Raw genomic sequence first — 16,929 nt, 5'->3', positions numbered from 1 at the left:
AAAAAGTTAAGAACTAACCACAAATCTGAGAACATACACAAATACCCAAGATTTGACAACGAGGTGTGTACCGTGGGGAACAAATCCCTGAGCTCTGTGACAAGAGCTGAGGACAGCAGGGGCAGCGTGCTGCTCGCAGCCACTAATGCCCAGCCACGGCCAGGTTTTCACATCTCAGGTGGCTGCCCAGGCTCCACCATGACACACCTCTGCTCCCAGTAACCGTGAACACGCCAGTTACACACCAGGACAAAATGTCACTAAGTTCTGCTGCATCTTTATGAAAGGCCCCTTAATACCAGCTCCTGTTGTGAACGCGGCGTTCAGTGCGGTATCGCTGGTATTAGGTTTAGGTTGGATATTAGGAAAAACTTCTTTACCAAAAGGGTTGTTAGGCATCGAAATGGGCTGCCCAGGGAAGTGGTTGAGTCACCATCCCTGGAGGTCTTTAAAAGACGTTTAGATGTAGAGCTCAGGGATATGGTTTAGTGGAGGACTTGTTAGTGCTAGGTCACTTGTTAGTGTTAGGTCAGATGTTGGACAAGGTGATCTTGGAGGTCTCTTCCAACCGAGATGATTCCGTGATTCTGTATCACAGCCGGAGGGGCCCGCACCCAGCTCACTCTGTGCCCACCCAGCCGTGCCCCGGCACCACAGAGCGCCCGGGGGGCTCCTGAGGGACAGCACCAAGCCGCAGGCATGGGCAGTGCAGGGAGCGAGCAGGCTTGGTTTTAAAAAAATAATGATAATGAAACCAACAACCAACCAACCAACCAGCCCTACATTCCACTTCTTCCCCTCCTTGAATTAAAGGGCAAAGCACCGTGCTCACTCGGGGAAGCCAGGGCCCAGCAGCAGGGCCGCCCCAGGCCCCACAGATCCCATGCCCGGCCACCCGCAGCCTGGGGCACCTCCGAGCCCTGCTGGGCCCGACCCGGCCCTCTCCTGTCACGGCAGGATGCCGAGCTCCAGCAAGGGCAGCAGATGTACGACTGGCGTGTCGCACCAGAAAGCATCTCCTGCTGACCGGAGGGGCAAAGGGACCCGCCGGCAGCCCCCTCACAGCCGCGTGAGGGAAGCAAGAAAGCTGCGTGCAGGAGACCAGACAAAAGGCAGCTACTGAAATGCAAGCATAGGCACCCAATTCACACAAGAAGAATGCAACCCCCCATACATTTTGAACTAAGAAAGAACATTAATATACAATTCAGTATCGGAGATAGATGAGTGCATCACAGAGCCTGGCCCGTACACAGAAATATTATGTTCCACCCACTTACTCCAGCACTGAGACGAGGGATTTAGGTTTGCCTAAAGCCGAACTCCAGCAGGTTTGGATCTAGGGCACCGAAGAGAAAAGGCCCCCGCTGCCTCCCTTGGCTGTTACGTTACTACCTTGGCCATAACGTGCTAACCTGACACTACTGCAGTGCCGAGCCCCAGGCAAAAGCAAACACTTCTGTACTAACACTGTGCAGCGATCATTGTAAGGTTGATATGCTGTATGAATAAACAAGAAGTAAATATATATGTATGCAGAATTATAACTAAACTACTTGGAGGTTCTTACTCCTTTTGCTGGATTAACAGCCTTCTTAACAACCATTAACAACCTTCTACCAGCCTGAAACCAAGCAGAGATTTATCTCCGCTCACAACAAATGCGTGTACTCACAGAACGGCACATAAAATAAACTCATAAACACATAAAATTTAACATAAACTGTGACTCTTCATGAAAACCTTTCTAGATCAGGAATAACGCAATACATCAGCACACAGGCTGTGGGGCAATGGATCACCTAACACCAGCTGCATAACCACGGAAGGATACCTGAAGCCTCCAGAGGCACTCATAAGCTGCTCTGTGAGGCTCTTCCTTCCCCATGCAGTGCAAGAAAGCATTGGGGTAGTTAAATACATTTGAAGGACATATTAAAGCTAGTGTCCAGTGCAAATTTTTGCCATTGCTTGTACAGAATGTTCAGCGTTTCAATAAAATGCAGTTCATCACCAAACAAACTTGAGGATGCGAGGACTTTTTGTGTAATTGTGCTAAAGAATTGCCAGCTCTGCATCACATGGGAGGCAGTCATGACTTGAGATGTATTGTGCTTCTGACAAACACGAAGTAAAATTTCCTTGCTGAAAGTTGACTGAAATTCATTAACACAATAACAACCCTTCATCATGAAACTAGTCTGAGTAATAGGACTCAGATCTGGACCACGTTAATGAAAACAGAGGTGAGCTGTGTGGAATGCCTACTGGGAGAGGATTTTTAAGTTTCCTCATGTCCACAGTGACACTTGGCAACACTGAAATGCAACCGTACAGGGTGAGCATCAGCTGGCTAGAAAACAGATTTGCACAGGAGGATGTGGGGGTCCTGAGGAGCACAGACTCACCAGCTACAGCAGCATGGCTGACCACGCGCTGGGCTTTGCCAGCGGGAGCAGAGCCAGCAGGTGAAGGGAAGCAAATTCTTCCTCTCCGGCCCTGTGAGACACGGCCTGGAGCACCCTGTCCTCCTCTAGGCTCCTCAGGACATGGAAGAGCGAGTGCAGCAGAGGCCACCAGAGGTCAAGGTTTGAAGCGAGCAGCGTACGAGGAGAGCTGGTGACGGAGCCAGTTTGTTTGGAGAGCAGCAGGTTCAGGGAGGCCTCACGGTGCGACCACCCACGCTCCATGCCTGAAGGCAGCCTACGCTCTGCTTGAGGTGACCCTGAGCAACGTAATTGAACCTCAGAGGTGGACTGAACTTCTAAGCTGGACCAGAAGACCCCCAGCAAGCTCTCCCAACTAAGTAATTCCAGAATTTTTGAATATCAGCTTGGCAGAGCAGATACCATAGGCAATTTATACAATGTAAATACCAGCCTACCATGGAAACAAACAGAAAATTCAAAATACAGAAAAACTTTGCTCTGTCACGGAGAACAAGGACGGCCACAATCAAGACGTGTATCATCCAAACCTTCCTACTCTGAACACTCGTAAGTGTGGCCAAAAGGCTTCAGGACAAAAAATAAAATAAAATCCCATTTACAGGCCCATTAGGCTGAGACAGATGCCAGTCCCACAGATTAAAGGCTGTTACAAAGTCTGGTGAAGAGCTGCTGTGTGTCAATCCAGATAAACACTTAGTCTGGGCAAAGCAGCAAAATGATTTAGAATGAAACGTTAGGAAGTTGTCCCATCCACAAGAACAGCCCAAGGAAGGCATGTAGATCTAGTAAGAAGCATTCTCCCAGTGTGCGATAAAGATCTCTCACACATTAGTTCCTCAGTAGTCTGGAGCCCAATCTGCCACACACGCAGGGAATGGATTTCAGCCTAAGGCAATTAAGGAAACGAGCATGGGGTATCCACCAAATGAAACTACTGCTGTGGAGATATCTAAAAACAATTCTGTTCTGAATAAACAGCGATCACAACCACTGTAGGAAATACTGAAACACGCCTCCTTCACTGGGAATTGAAGGAAAATTCAGTGTACCAGGTGCTATATTCAAAGAATATGAAAATCTGGGAAAATCTCTATCTTAAACACGTTCAACTTCATAACCTTTTTATACAATGCAATGTCATCTGTCTTCTGTTAAAAATCTTTACATTTTTAAAATGCATATTTATGCAATTTTGGTTAAAAATGCCTATACCATTCCTTAGCAGTGACAGAATGAGCATGAAAGTTAAAAATAAGCGATCATATTCCCGAAAAATAAATTCATACCAAATGCTTATGCATCTTAGGAAAACACTGCAAGTTTCAAAAAATGCAAAAAAGATAAAAAAGACGGGTTGCCAACATTTCACAGCTCTGTGCAAGCACCTAACCAACGACAATAATTAAGACATGCTCGTCAGTGTTTCACATCACCTTCTGCAACTTCAGCTGCCTTCAAATCAGCTCGGCACCTGCGCACGTACGCAGAGGCACGCGCCGAGCCAAGCACGCACAAACCAAGTGATGCTGTGCCTGTGCTCGTGCTGCTGGCTTCGGGAGGGTGCCTGCCCACGACAGGGGGACGCTGAGCTCTGCAGCCCAATGGGCAAAAACTTTGAACATTGCGTTTTGTGGGAGGCGGGCTGTCTGCCTATTAATTATGCATGCCAACAAAAACTACAGCCATGACGGATGGGAACTTCAATATTAATGGAGATCGCTTCCAGTACAAAAGTTCAGAGAAAAAAAAAAAAAAAAGAGGAGGCAACAGACGCTTGTAAATCTTTAAACATGCCCCACAGACTCACCTGTGCACGTGTGTGGGCCCCATGGACACAGGGCTGTGAGGAGAAACCTCGGAGCTCCCAGTGCAGAAAGCAAGTTTCTCTTGGCTGCTTTTGGCTGCGACTCGTACCAGTGGAGGAGGAAGCATTCACACACTGAGAGGTCGTGTGCTCTCCTTTCCCACCACTCCCACCTCAGATAAGAGCAATTCTCCCCATCATCTCCTTTATCTTTTCCTCCCCCCTTAAGCCTGGAAGGACCCCGGGCTGTTCTCCCTCCTGTTCCCGGCAGTCAAAGGGAGGCACCAGGCAGTGATGCAAGGGCTGCAGTCTGAGGGCACCGGCTCCCTGCTGCCCGGGATGGAGCTGACGCCTGAGCCCTCCCGCCTCGCTGCTGGCCCTGTCCCCGCCGTGCTCCCGCGGGAGCCCCCCGGCCGCTCCGGCACAGCACGGACCCACCTGTGCCTCCTGCGGCTGGCGTGGAGCAGCGTCACCGCGACCTCACCGGGGCTCCGGCATTACAGGGAACGCACGCACGCTTTTGGCTTCCTTTTCTATGGAAAAACGTCCTGAACTCGGAAAACGCGCTGATGGATTATCCTATAGCAGCGGCAGTTCCCACGGCGGCAGCGAACGCAGGCGCGGGCTGGCAGAAGGCAGCAGGGACGCGAGGCGCGCAGAGGCGGCTCTCCAGCGGCTGCTGGAAATCAGAGCAAGCCCCAGCGGCTTCGCTCAGCGCTGCAGGCTTCGGCAGCTCCTCCAGGCAACTTCAGCATTCGGATGCCACGACAATGGCTTAAGCTACTCGGCTCCTGCCCTGCGCCTCCTGCTCCTTAATTGCGCTCCATCCCTGCTCCGCCGCCCGGCCGAGGTGCCGCACACGGATGCAGGAATTTGACGTAAAGTTTGTGGCTTGCTGCTCTGAAAGGGTCTGACTGAAAACGAGCTATATAAAATATAAGCAAGGGCTTTCTGGATGCAATAAGGTCTGCTAGATGTCAAAACTGACAGTGCTTTATCTCTGAAGTCAAAGCAGCTTCGTGGATTTTTACAGCTACTGCACGAGATAGGAGACGTTTAACTACAGATTGGAAGTACACAGAAAATCAGCCCTGATAAACTTTGCAGATGAGATAGGTTCATAAAGGAGTAAATAACAATGAAATGCCAATCACAAAGACTAAGCCAGGTCACTTGCTAAGCTAGGCTTGTTAAAACAAACTATTTTAATAAGGCCGAATATTACGTTAGACATCTGTGGCATAAACACGCAGACTTCAATTCAGAACAGCGCTGTGTCTCTGAAAGCAGTGAGCACAAAAAGCCTCACGGAGCACCGCTGACAGGTAAGGCAGTCTGCTGGCAGAGCTGATCTGCTCCTGGAGCACACACACGGGTGTGCGACTGCATAGAGCAGCAGAGAAAGACACAGAACAAGGGCTGGAAACGGACTGCAGGTTAAGGGAAAAATTTGAAATATTTAATGTTAAAATAATTTAACAGGAAGGATGACTACTCAATCAAACTACTACTGAAGAAATGTTGCCTTTATAACCTCTCAAAGTCGAGTTCTTTTATGTTAGATTGTGTTTCCCAAATACAAATTACTTGGCTCAGTACGGAAGGAAGGTGGTGACATTTAACGATCAATGAGATACAGGCAGTAAGAGGGGCTGATTTAATGTCGTCTGACCTTAACTTCTATAAAAAGTCACCTTTGATGTATGTTTGCAATAAATACTGGCAACCTAAGCATATTTCTTGTTCCTTTGTGTTCACTGAAATTTTATTTAATACATTTAAGAAGATGATTTGGATCAGCAACCCCTGGTCCTAGGAGAAAGGGCCTATATTTTTGTGGAGTTTGTGGAGGCCACAAAGCTCTTACAGGAAGGTTTTCCAGAAAGCTTCCCCAGCTGTGAGGAAACCTGTGATCTGTTTGCAGTTTTCACTGCCACCCAGCAGCCTGATAAACAAGCCTCAGACCAAGGATGAAGGAGCATAAAGATGCTGCTAATCAGATCTGCTGCTGCTCCCACCCAGAGCAGCCCCAGCCTGAGGTTTGCAGCAGGTCGCGGTGGACGTGGCTTCCAGCTGAGCTGGGGCTATCGGCAGGACTCGGTGCCCCCAGCCCGGTACCCCCAAGCTCTCTGCTCCCGTACGCTGCTGGCCCTGGTGACCACAGGGCACAGCCACCAACACATGCACGACAGGCCCCTGACTGCCTACCTTTCTGTAGGCCTGCCAGCAAAAGCACTTCTTCTCCTTGAACACTTCGTGACCCCCTGCAAATGCTTTCTCATCACATTTTTACTTGGCTGCTGAAAGCTCAAAGCAGCACCCCCAGCCTTCCACCGTAAGAAACGTGAAGTAATCCTTCATCTTTTATCCCTCCATGCCTTTATCCATTTGTCAGCTGGAGGGACCCGTGGCGGACAGCCACCAGGGTGGGACATGCATGTCCTCTCCAGCTGTCACAGCCTGTGGCATCATACCTTAGCACAGAGCCACCTTCACCAGCGGCCGAGGAGGTGACGCACGCCACCTCTCTGGTGAAAACGCTGGTTTTTGGAACAAAGGGAAGGGGAGCAGCTCAGGGCAGCAGCTGCAGCAGCTGCATCTGACACAGCCCATCTGTCACAAGAGCAGCATCCAAGCTACAGAGCATTGCCGCCATCAGCAACGGCACCAGGACACCTCTGCTCTATGCGATGGAGTCGTGTCACAGAACGGCCAGCACCTCTAGAGGTGATCTGGTCCAGCAGGGTCACCCCGAGCACATTGCACACGTCGTGCCACCGAAGGGATCCACCCCAGACGGCATTCTGAAATATGGGCTTTAATGCAGAGCTTTTACATGTTGATGGGTCCAGAGCCGGGGAAGTGCTCCAGCTGTAAGCTGAAATAACACCGTGGTGAAGGAAAACTTCAACGGATTTCTCCCATGAAAACTGATTCATGTCAAATACAACCTCTGCTTTATCAAATATAAACTGACAAGGGTTTTTCGATGCCTATTATTTTTTTTCCTGTCATTTAGATGGGGGAGAGACTTTGGATTCCAGCAACCATACTCAGGAAACCGAGTATGCCAAAAGCCAAAAAAGAACATGATTCAAGCAGAATCGCTCTACAGCAGCCTGAAATCTCACACCTAGGCACAGCTCACAACCTGGAGGAGGAGGCAGGGAGAGAGATAAGGGCACGGAATGCTCTGACCTAGCAGGAGGAACGAATTTCCATTTTAACAGTGCTGACCCAGCACAGCTGCGGGAGTTCAGGTAAAGAGGCAGAGGTACTTTCAGAAACATTCACTTATTTTGGGAGATATATGTAAAGCAAATCTGTGATTGCCTGATGGAGCATACACATGATGTTCTTTCAGAGGATTCTGTAAAGTTCCTGATTGGCCACGTTAAAATTTTTGCATGCATTTTTCACAGATCATAAAACGACAGGGAAATACTGGAGTAGGGGGGTGTCTGTCAAACACAGAACGTAAGAGCCTGGCATTCTTACAGAACTAAAAAATGCTCTCCTTTTGGTTCTTAAATTGTCAGTGGCAGGCAATTCTGCCACTCTTGATTTTGCTAACCTATTCCAATGACTACTTACTTACATTCACTATTGAAAACACATTTCTTATTTTTATTCTGAATTTGTCTAGCTTCGACTTCTGGTCAGTGTCTTTTGGATAAGCTTATCTGCTAAAGCTCCCTGGGATTATATTCCATTTCCCTAGGATAGATATTTTTAGAAATACCAAATCATTCCTCAGTGTGTTACACTGCCATTACTTGAGGTACTTGAGTGTTTGAATGTAAGGCTATGCATCTTCCAGTATCTCCTCCTGGTCCTTGTATCATTTTCATTGACCTTTTCCAACCCTCCCGTCTCCCAGCACCCCCCCTGACCGTGGGTACTGTGTCACTGCCAAGTTTTCTGACACGGAACATGCCACCACCGAACAGCAAGGGTGAAGTCTCCTCCATGTACTCACATCACAGTAGCCTCCTTGGCTATAAAACTGCCCTGAACATGCGTATTATGGCAATTATACGCCACGACCTCCAAAATTTTTTGGAGTCATTCTTCCCTGTACACTGTCCTTTTAATCCTCATCATTCCTCCAAGGGTTTTCTAACTCGCCTACGCAGCCTGTCAGTAGCGATTCTGGTCTTTCCCCCCCTGGCCATTCCAACAACTGTTAGCAGCGCAGAGGCCAGGTCTCTGCAGAACTCCCCAGGAAAGCCCGCCCTGTGCAGCAGTTTCTTTTTCAGTTACCTTGAGGACACCTACCTGAACGTTGCTTTCCATCTGCTGGATACCTGCTATATTGAGGATGCTATATTGCAGTGCTCATAACAAATGCATTATTTCAACAGTATCACTTTATTAATCAAAATTAATCTAATCAGAAAATAGAAGCTGAGTCTGACTACACCGAATTGACCCGTGCGTGCTGACGGGCATGAGTTACCTTCTTATTTACTGACCAACAAAATAGCTTATCTACTGCTCAGTTACTGTATTCACCATCAAAGTCAGGTTGGTAAGCTGAACGTGTCAGAGATCGCCCTGCTTGGCTTCATTCAAGAAATGAGATAACGCGCGTTTTCCTCCAGCGCTCTGGGAACTTTCCAATTGCTCCAAGACAACAACCAGCAGCAAGCAGCCAGATTAAGGAATTTTGCACCTCTTTCAGAATGCAGTTTGGACTGAAAATGTGGAGGGTGCAGTTCCACATCCTTTTGAATTACCTCTGACAGATCTCAGAGACCATCAGCTTATTGCACAATTGCTGCCTTCTCACCAGCCAAGCCACAGCCTGAAAACTATTTTCCAGTAACTTCAACCATTACGACTGAACAGTTCATCATTATTTTAATGCCAATATCATTCTGTTTTTTACTATTTACACTAATAACATATGCCCATTTCTCTTTCCCCTTTGTAATCCTTTTTTTCAAATCCAGCTTCTACACAGCGTAACTCCCAGTTCCCATTCTTTACTAGCAACCTTTGCCTTTTCTCATCCCCTTGAGCAGCACAGCTGTTTATTGCTCCCCTTCCAAGTCTATTTTTTTGCCTGGGGTCACTTGGCCAAGTATTCTTAAACAGCTCCTAGTTATTAATATGTTATGTTCACATTATGCGCTCAGCTGACATTGATTTCAGCTTTGCAAGACAGACTCCTCTAAAGCACTGCTAGATGCCGATGCGTACCTCATTTACATGCAACAGATGTAATCAGGTCACGATCGCTTACACCTAAATAATGATTCACTGTAGCCCTGAGCATTTCCTCTTTGGAAGTTGAATTCTCTAGGACAGAGTCTCCACCAGATATGTCCTTTTTCACACTTAAAAACCGTTACACCTACTTTTAAGAAACTCCAGTGGTATCGCTTATATAGAAAACCTCAAAGGTGGTACTCGTAAAAAAATATCTATTTTATTTTTATGTTCATTTTAATTAGTGAAGCATTTTGTTTTCCCGTGATTTAGCGGTTGACACCAATACCACGTGCCTTCTACTCACCCTGCTCTTACATCAGACCCTTACTGTGCTCTCGCTGTGCCTGCATCAGGCAGCGGTCACCAGCGCTCGGTCCTTCGGGCCCCCTCCCGCGTTAAAGCTGGCAGCGGGCAGCAGACGTCCCCAAGCTGGGACACGGTCCCAGCCCCTGCAGAAGGTGTCACACACTGGGGCTGCCCAGCTCCAAGCCCCTGCTGCACTCCCCAGCAGCTTTCTCCCTCACAAATATATATATATTATATTAAAAAGTTGTACAAGTATTGCATTGTACACTCCTTGCCTCTTGTGAATGCTAGTCATCATCAGCTTGGAAGCAGCACAGAAAACCTAAACAGAAAAATGTGAATGGATTCATGATGATTCCTGATTTGACAAAATTTAAACACAACCTGATTTGCCTATGAGGCTGAGCACCTCACTACAGAAAATCCAGATGTAAAGCTAAGTGGCTCAAACTCCACAACACCCCCCAAGCAAGGCACGGAGCTCGCCCTGGTACAGCCTTGTCCCTGGGGATGCACCAAGCCCTGCATTTAGGAGAACACAGCACTGCAGCTCGGAACTGAACAGCTGCAAAATGGACTTTCCTTTTTTTTTTAATACATGACTGCAAGTTCACAGAGAAAATCGGAACAGCTACATTCTGTTACATCACATCCAGCTCCGCTCACTGCGCAGGACTGAAAGTATAAAGGTTGGGAAGAATTCAGTGATGCAAGAACAGGAGCAAACAATCCCACAGCTAAGCAGCAACTGGTAAATGCTGATTTTTAAGGAGCTTAGAGTTTTAACAACTTGTTCATATCAAGTTATGGGTCTTCTACACTTGCTACAAAAGACAGCCACATGAGAGTTTTACCACGCTACATTAAGCTTTACCGCTCTCACCTTTCCTCTATTTTTGGCAACCTAACCTCCATTTTTTCCTTGCTGACTGTCTCAGCTCTTAAAAGGAGTGTATGAAACAGCCAGAATCGTAAGGCATTAAGAAAGGTCGAAGTAGCACGTCCTAATACTGCACCTTCAGTGGTTGTAAGACATTCCGATTTGAGTACTTGAGTACTAGTCTAAGTATAGACAGTATCTAAGCTTCTAGTATCCAAGTACATAGATCCTTCGATAGATGGTATCTAAGTCTACAGATACTAAGTATAGATAGTCTAGTACTGATTTGAGTACTTGTCTAAGTATACATAAACTTATTCTGTATCAATTTAGTTAACAAGACACTCTTAACAGAACAGTATGTTTGAAATATTTTTTTCAGAGAAACGTGTAAACATTTATAGCACTGCAACTTGTAATACTCACCTAAGGGCCCTTTCCTGCTAGCCAGTTCCAAAGGCAAACACAGCCACAAAGACCTTGTTTGATATCGCTGATTAAGTGAAAGATAAAGTGGATACTCACACTATATGTGCAAGATCAAGTGGCTTTTCTGGCTGCTCGGGAAATACAGGACGAGGCGGTTCTCTGCTTGGCACACAACCGAGTGATTTACTAATTGCATGGCTCAGCTTCTTTGCAGGCGATTTCTGTTTTTGAAAAGAATGACAAAAGTGAGTTGACTAGTACAAAGAGCAGTGAAACCTGTGCAATCAGGTGACAAATAAATGTTAAAAAAAGCAGAGTTCGAAACATTCGTTTACATTATACAATACTAAGAAATTAGTAAAGAAACTACACAGATTAGCAAGTTGCTTTTCTTAGATGGTGTTTTGTTTTTTTTTTTTGGTGTTATAATAGTGGAAAATGAAAGTAGTTTAACAAAGTGTGTAACTTTAAGAAATAAACCAATTGTCTGGTGTTTCTGTCAAGAACTGACATCCAGTGAAGCAATTTCTTATGCTCTCCGATAAGGTCTTCTGAACACAAGAGTTGTATTTTGAGGAGAGGGCACGGGAAGAAAAAAAGGTGGTGCAGAAGCAGGTAAATTGCCTGCATGCACGGACTCACCAATCGTCAGCGCCACGTTCATTTCCAATCTATTAGAATCAACTGAAATTTGGAGCTATGCCTCCTCCTTCCTGTCCTTTGCTAAGGTAATTGCTTTTGAAAGACAACTTCCAACTTTTTGTTCGTTATGGGCAAAGCCAAGGTGAGACACAGAGAGATGAACAATCAGTTTCTTTTCTTTTACAAATCATTTGATGCGTTAACTAATGTCACAAGAGGAGCCACTGTTCTGGGACCAGCTGAGGAAGACTAAGACTGGCAGCAACTACTGCCAAACACACAGAAGAATGGCCTGGGTCATGTGCTTAAAATGGTAAATCCAATGTTGACTTAAAAAATTAAAGTCTTAGAACGTTATTACTTCCACCAAGCTCACTGTGACGTGGGAGGCCAGAAAATGCTTTTACCGGAGCTCAGAAGTAACCTGGCAGCACCGTGTTTCTGATCAGGCTCAGTAACAGTCCACGTACACGCGACGTGGCAGGGAGGAGCAATCAGCCACCACTGCCCACTGGTCCCGTAAGGCGTTCCAACGTGGGACTGGGACCAGTTCTGAAGGCACATTTAAATTACAATCCAATTTAACACTAATTTAAATCGGAGGCAAGGCTACCCAGAACAAGAGTAACACATTCTCTTGCAGTTATTATCAAAGGGTAACTAACAATTACTAGCAATTACTAATAATTAATTACACCATTAGTAATTACCAGCCAGCAAGCCTCTTCAACTCTGGGCCTCCTGGCTTTACAAAATCAAGCAGGCAGTAAAGGCTTTTTTGAGTAGAGAACCTATGTGAGGAAGTTGTTCCCTCTCTGGACTTACACAGAATCATAGAATCATAGAATATCCTGAGTTGGAAGGGACCCTTAAGGATCATCAAGTCCAACTCTTGACACCGCACAGGTCTACCCAAAAGTTCAGACCATGTGACTAAGTGCACAGTCCAATCTCTTCTTAAATTCAGACAGGCTCGGTGCAGTGACCACTTCCCTGGGGAGCCTGTTCCAGTGTGCAACCACCCTCTCTGTGAAGAACCCCCTCCTGACGTCCAGCCTAAATTTCCCCTGCCTCAGCTTAACCCCGTTCCCGCGGGTCCTGTCACTGGTGTTAATGGAGAAAAGGTCTCCTGTCTCTCGACACCCCCTTACGAGGAAGTTGTAGACTGTGATGAGGTCTCCCCTCAGCCTCCTCTTCTCCAGGCTGAACAGGCCCAGTGACCTCAGCCATTCCTCGTACGTCTTCCCCTCCAGGCCTTTCACCATCTTCGTAGCCCTCCTCTGGACACTCTCCAACAGTTTCATGTCCTTTTTATACTGTGGTGCCCAGAACTGCACACAGTACTCGAGGTGAGGCCGCACCAGCGCAGAGTAGAGCGGGACAATCACCTCCCTTGACCTACTAGCGATGCCGTGCTTGATGCACCCCAGGACACGGTTGGCCCTCCTGGCTGCCAGGGCACACTGCTGGCTCATATTCAACTTGCTGTCTACCACGACCCCCAGATCCCTCTCTTCTAGGCTGCTCTCCAGCGTCTCGTCGCCCAGCCTGTACGTATAGCCAGGGTTTCCCCGTCCCAGGTGCAGGACCCGGCACTTGCTCTTATTGAACTTCATGCGGTTGGTGATCGCCCAGCTCTCCAACCTGTCCAGATCCCTCTGCAAGGCCTTTACGCCCTCATTTGAGTCCACAACTCCTCCAAGTTTGGTGTCATCAGCAAACTTGCTCAAAATACCCTCTATTCCTACATCCAGATCATTTATAAAAATATTGAAAAGTACCGGCCCTAAAATGGAGCCTTGAGGGACCCCACTAGTGACCGCCCGCCAGCCTGACGCAGCTCCATTTACCATAACCCTTTGGGCCCTGCCCGTTAGCCAATTGCTCACCCATCGTATGATTTTTTTATTTAACTGTATGGTGGACATTTTGTCCAGTAGGATCCTATGGGAAACCGTGTCAAAAGCCTTGCTGAAGTCCAAAAAAATCACATCAGCTGGTTTCCCTTGGTCCACCATACGGGTGATCTTATCATAAAAGGAAATCAGGTTAGTTATGCAGGACCTACCCTTCACAAACCCATGCTGGCTGGGACCAATGACTGCTTTGTCCCCCAGGTGCGCCTCAATAAGTCCGAGAACCAACTTCTCCATGATTTTACCAGGCACTGACGTGAGACTGACAGGCCTGTAATTGCTAGGGTCTTCTTTCTGACCCTTCTTGAAAATTGGCACAACATTTGCCAGCTTCCAGTCTACTGGGACCTCTCCAAATTCCCAGGATCGTTGAAAAATAATTGACAGAGGTTCCGCGATGACATCCGCCAGCTCTTTCAGCACCCGGGGATGAATCCCATCCGGACCCATGGACTTGTAGGGATCCAGGTGGAGTAGCAAATCCCGCACACGTTCAGGGTCAGTTGGGAGTTTGTCATCCCCACCGTCCCGGTCCTCCAGCTCAGGGCACCCTGGGTCCCGAAGCCCATCATCGGCATTGAAGACAGAGGCAAAGAAGGCGTTAAGCGTCTCTGCTTTGCCTACGTCATCGTCTGTGAGGAGACCTTCCCTATCAAGGAGCGGCCCTATGTTTTCTTTAGTTCTCCTTTTTCCATTTACATATCTAAAAAAACCCTTTTTATTTTCTCTCACAGACACAGCCAGCTTCAACTCTAGCTGTGCTTTGGCCACTCGAACTTTCTCCCTACAAGCACGAACAGCATCCCTGTATTCTTTCCATGATGCCTGGCCCTCCTTCCAGTAGCGAAACACTCTCTGTTTCCGCCTAATCTCCATTAGAATGTTCCTGGTCAGCCACGCCGGCCTCCTGCCCCGCCTGCCTGACTTGCGATATTTTGGAATTGCCTTATCTTGTGCTTCTAGGAGGCATCGCTTAAAGAGTGACCAGCACTGGTGGACATCGAGGCCTTCAAGAGCAGTTTCCCAGGGGACCTTACTGACTAGTTCCCTGAGCAGCCTGAAGTCCGCTTTCCCCATATCTAGGGATGAGGTTTTGGTGGCGCTTTTCCTTCTGTCACCATAAATGTTGAACTCAACCACTTCATGGTCGCTATGACCGAGGCGGCCACCAATCACCACATCTCCCACCAGACCCTCTCTGTTTTCTAGCAACAGGTCTAGGAGGGCACCTTTCCTAGTTGGCTCCGTTAGCACCTGTACCAAGAAGTTATCATCTAGGTGCTTCATGAACCTCCTGGACTTGCTCGTGTCAGCCGTGTGGCACTCCCAGTTAACGTCCGGCAAGTTGAAGTCCCCCATAAGGACAAGGGGAGTTAATCTCGAGGCCTCTCTTAGTTCTGTAAAGAATAATTTATCGGCGCTATCATCCTGGCCAGGCGGTCTGTAATAGACTCCCACAACTACATCCCCTTTATTCGTTCGTCCCTTGATCCTTACCCAGAGGCTCTCAACTTTGCCATCGCCAACCTGAAGTTCCACACAGTCCAGCCCCTGCTTCACATACATCGCCACCCCACCACCTCGCCTACCCTGCCTGTCCCTCCTGAAGAGCCTGTAACCATCTATCGCAACACCCCAGTCACAGGACTCATCCCACCAGGTTTCGCTTATGCCGATGATGTCATAGTTGCGGGACTGGGCCAGGACTTCTAGCTCATCTATTTTATTCCTCATACTGCGTGCGTTCGTGTAAAAGCACTTCAGGTGCGTCTCCTTACACTCAGCACCTTGTGGATCTGACCAAAGGACCCCACTGGCACACAGCCCCTCTGATTCTAGCGTACCATCCCTTAGGTCTTCACCGGCTCGCCTGGTTTTAGCCCCTTCCCCCTTCGACTCTAGTTTAAAGCCCTATCTATCAGCCCTTTGTAGGCTTTGTAGGCAGTACACTTTGTAGTAGATTGGGATGTGTTTTAAGTAAAATAGTAATATCAATCAGAAACAATAAAAAGATAAAAAAAACTCCTTTCAAATCAGAAGACATGACCCAGATGCCTCTGGGAATACATTACGATACCTAGTTGCTTATTGGAGGTTTATTACCTCCTTCAACTATTTTTCAATTCACAGTCAGTGCTAACCGAGAACTCTAACTCCACGCTGCCTCCTGGAATTCACAATGAATGGGAAAAAAACTCACTCATGGTCGTATTGTTCCTTGGAGTACGTGTGGGTGAAGACTCGATTGGTAGCTGCAGTGGGCTTCTAGTCACGAGCATATACCAGCACCTCACACTGCTTCACAGCACATACCCTGGTCTGCTTCTCATACTGAGAGCGCACTGTTTCAAAATTTAACCCAATTATTCCATCTATGGCAGCCTAATTCCTTTCCGATTCTGGAATTGTTGTTCACCAGCCCACAGACCCAGCCCGTGAAGCAGCAGGACGCACGTTGAAGGCCAAGCCACCCAACAACCTTCAGACACCAGGGGACAGGGGTAATTCAATCGTCCCCCTGCGCCTCTGCCTCTTGCAGGCAGTCTCTCCCTGTCCAAGTGGTGCTGCAGAAGTCTCCTGGTGTGCACACATTCTTATTGCCCCTCATCAGGAAGGGCTTCAGTGAGAAGGATGCCGAGATAATTGACTGCTTCAGGTGAAAGTCTCCTGTAGGGAGCTCTGTAAAGCTGTGTTCAGAAGCACTTTGGCTTGCTAATTCATTAAGCAGACAGTGCTAAAAAAGACTTGCTAATAGGGTTCCATGTGTTGAGAAAGCCTGGTAGATAGCAATCAACAGATTGCAAATAGAGTTGGAGTGCACGGTGCTCTCACCACGGAAGGTACAGATGATCATCAGCCTTTAATTGTTTTGAAAGCTGACAAAAAAAAAATCACAATCCAATCTTGATATTATTTCCTCTTAAGCCCACAGCAAAATGCAAATTATGCAGTATTAATTTTGTTATCAAATAAATGTGATGATACCAAAAGCAAAATTCTCTTTTCCCTAAACGTCAACATCCTTCATGTTAAAATTCTCCCCGTACATTTATCTCCCAGTTTGTTCTCCACTTCTGGTGTATTTCCTACTGCACTCGTCACCGTGTTTACCTTTTGGTTTCTGCACAGACCAGCCATTATCACAGTGCCTTTTCTGTGACCTCTTCTTTGCGGTATTTTAGGGTATTGTAAAAGTCTTTTTCCATTGTGGTAACAAACACCATATCCTATTGTGCCAGCCCACCATTTATATTGTCAAACAAACACAATGCCGTCTAGAACGCA

The 16,929-nt window shown here is 47.3% G+C and overlaps 1 protein-coding gene and 1 long non-coding RNA gene across 10 annotated transcripts in view; one reads left to right on the top strand and one right to left on the bottom strand.

Moving 5' to 3' along the window:
- The window catches only part of DTNB (dystrobrevin beta), a 196,467-nt gene that overhangs the window by 121,488 nt on the left and 58,050 nt on the right, over positions 1-16,929 (bottom strand). For all 9 annotated transcript variants that reach the window (XM_035321179.1, XM_035321180.1, XM_035321183.1 and 6 more), the window contains one exon: positions 11,183-11,307. In XM_035321179.1, the coding sequence (XP_035177070.1) occupies positions 11,183-11,307 (125 nt within the window). The remainder of the gene's footprint in view (positions 1-11,182; positions 11,308-16,929) is intronic.
- LOC118163985 lies at positions 11,751-16,627 on the top strand. Its single transcript, XR_004749283.1, has 2 exons — positions 11,751-12,041; positions 16,026-16,627. It is a non-coding gene; the product is annotated as an uncharacterized LOC118163985 (long non-coding RNA).

Source organism: Oxyura jamaicensis, chromosome 3 (assembly GCF_011077185.1).
Source record: "Oxyura jamaicensis isolate SHBP4307 breed ruddy duck chromosome 3, BPBGC_Ojam_1.0, whole genome shotgun sequence".
Taxonomy (NCBI): Eukaryota; Metazoa; Chordata; class Aves; order Anseriformes; family Anatidae; genus Oxyura; species Oxyura jamaicensis.
The sequence above is the reverse complement of the archived record's forward strand: the minus strand, read 5'-3'. Positions and strand labels throughout refer to the sequence as shown.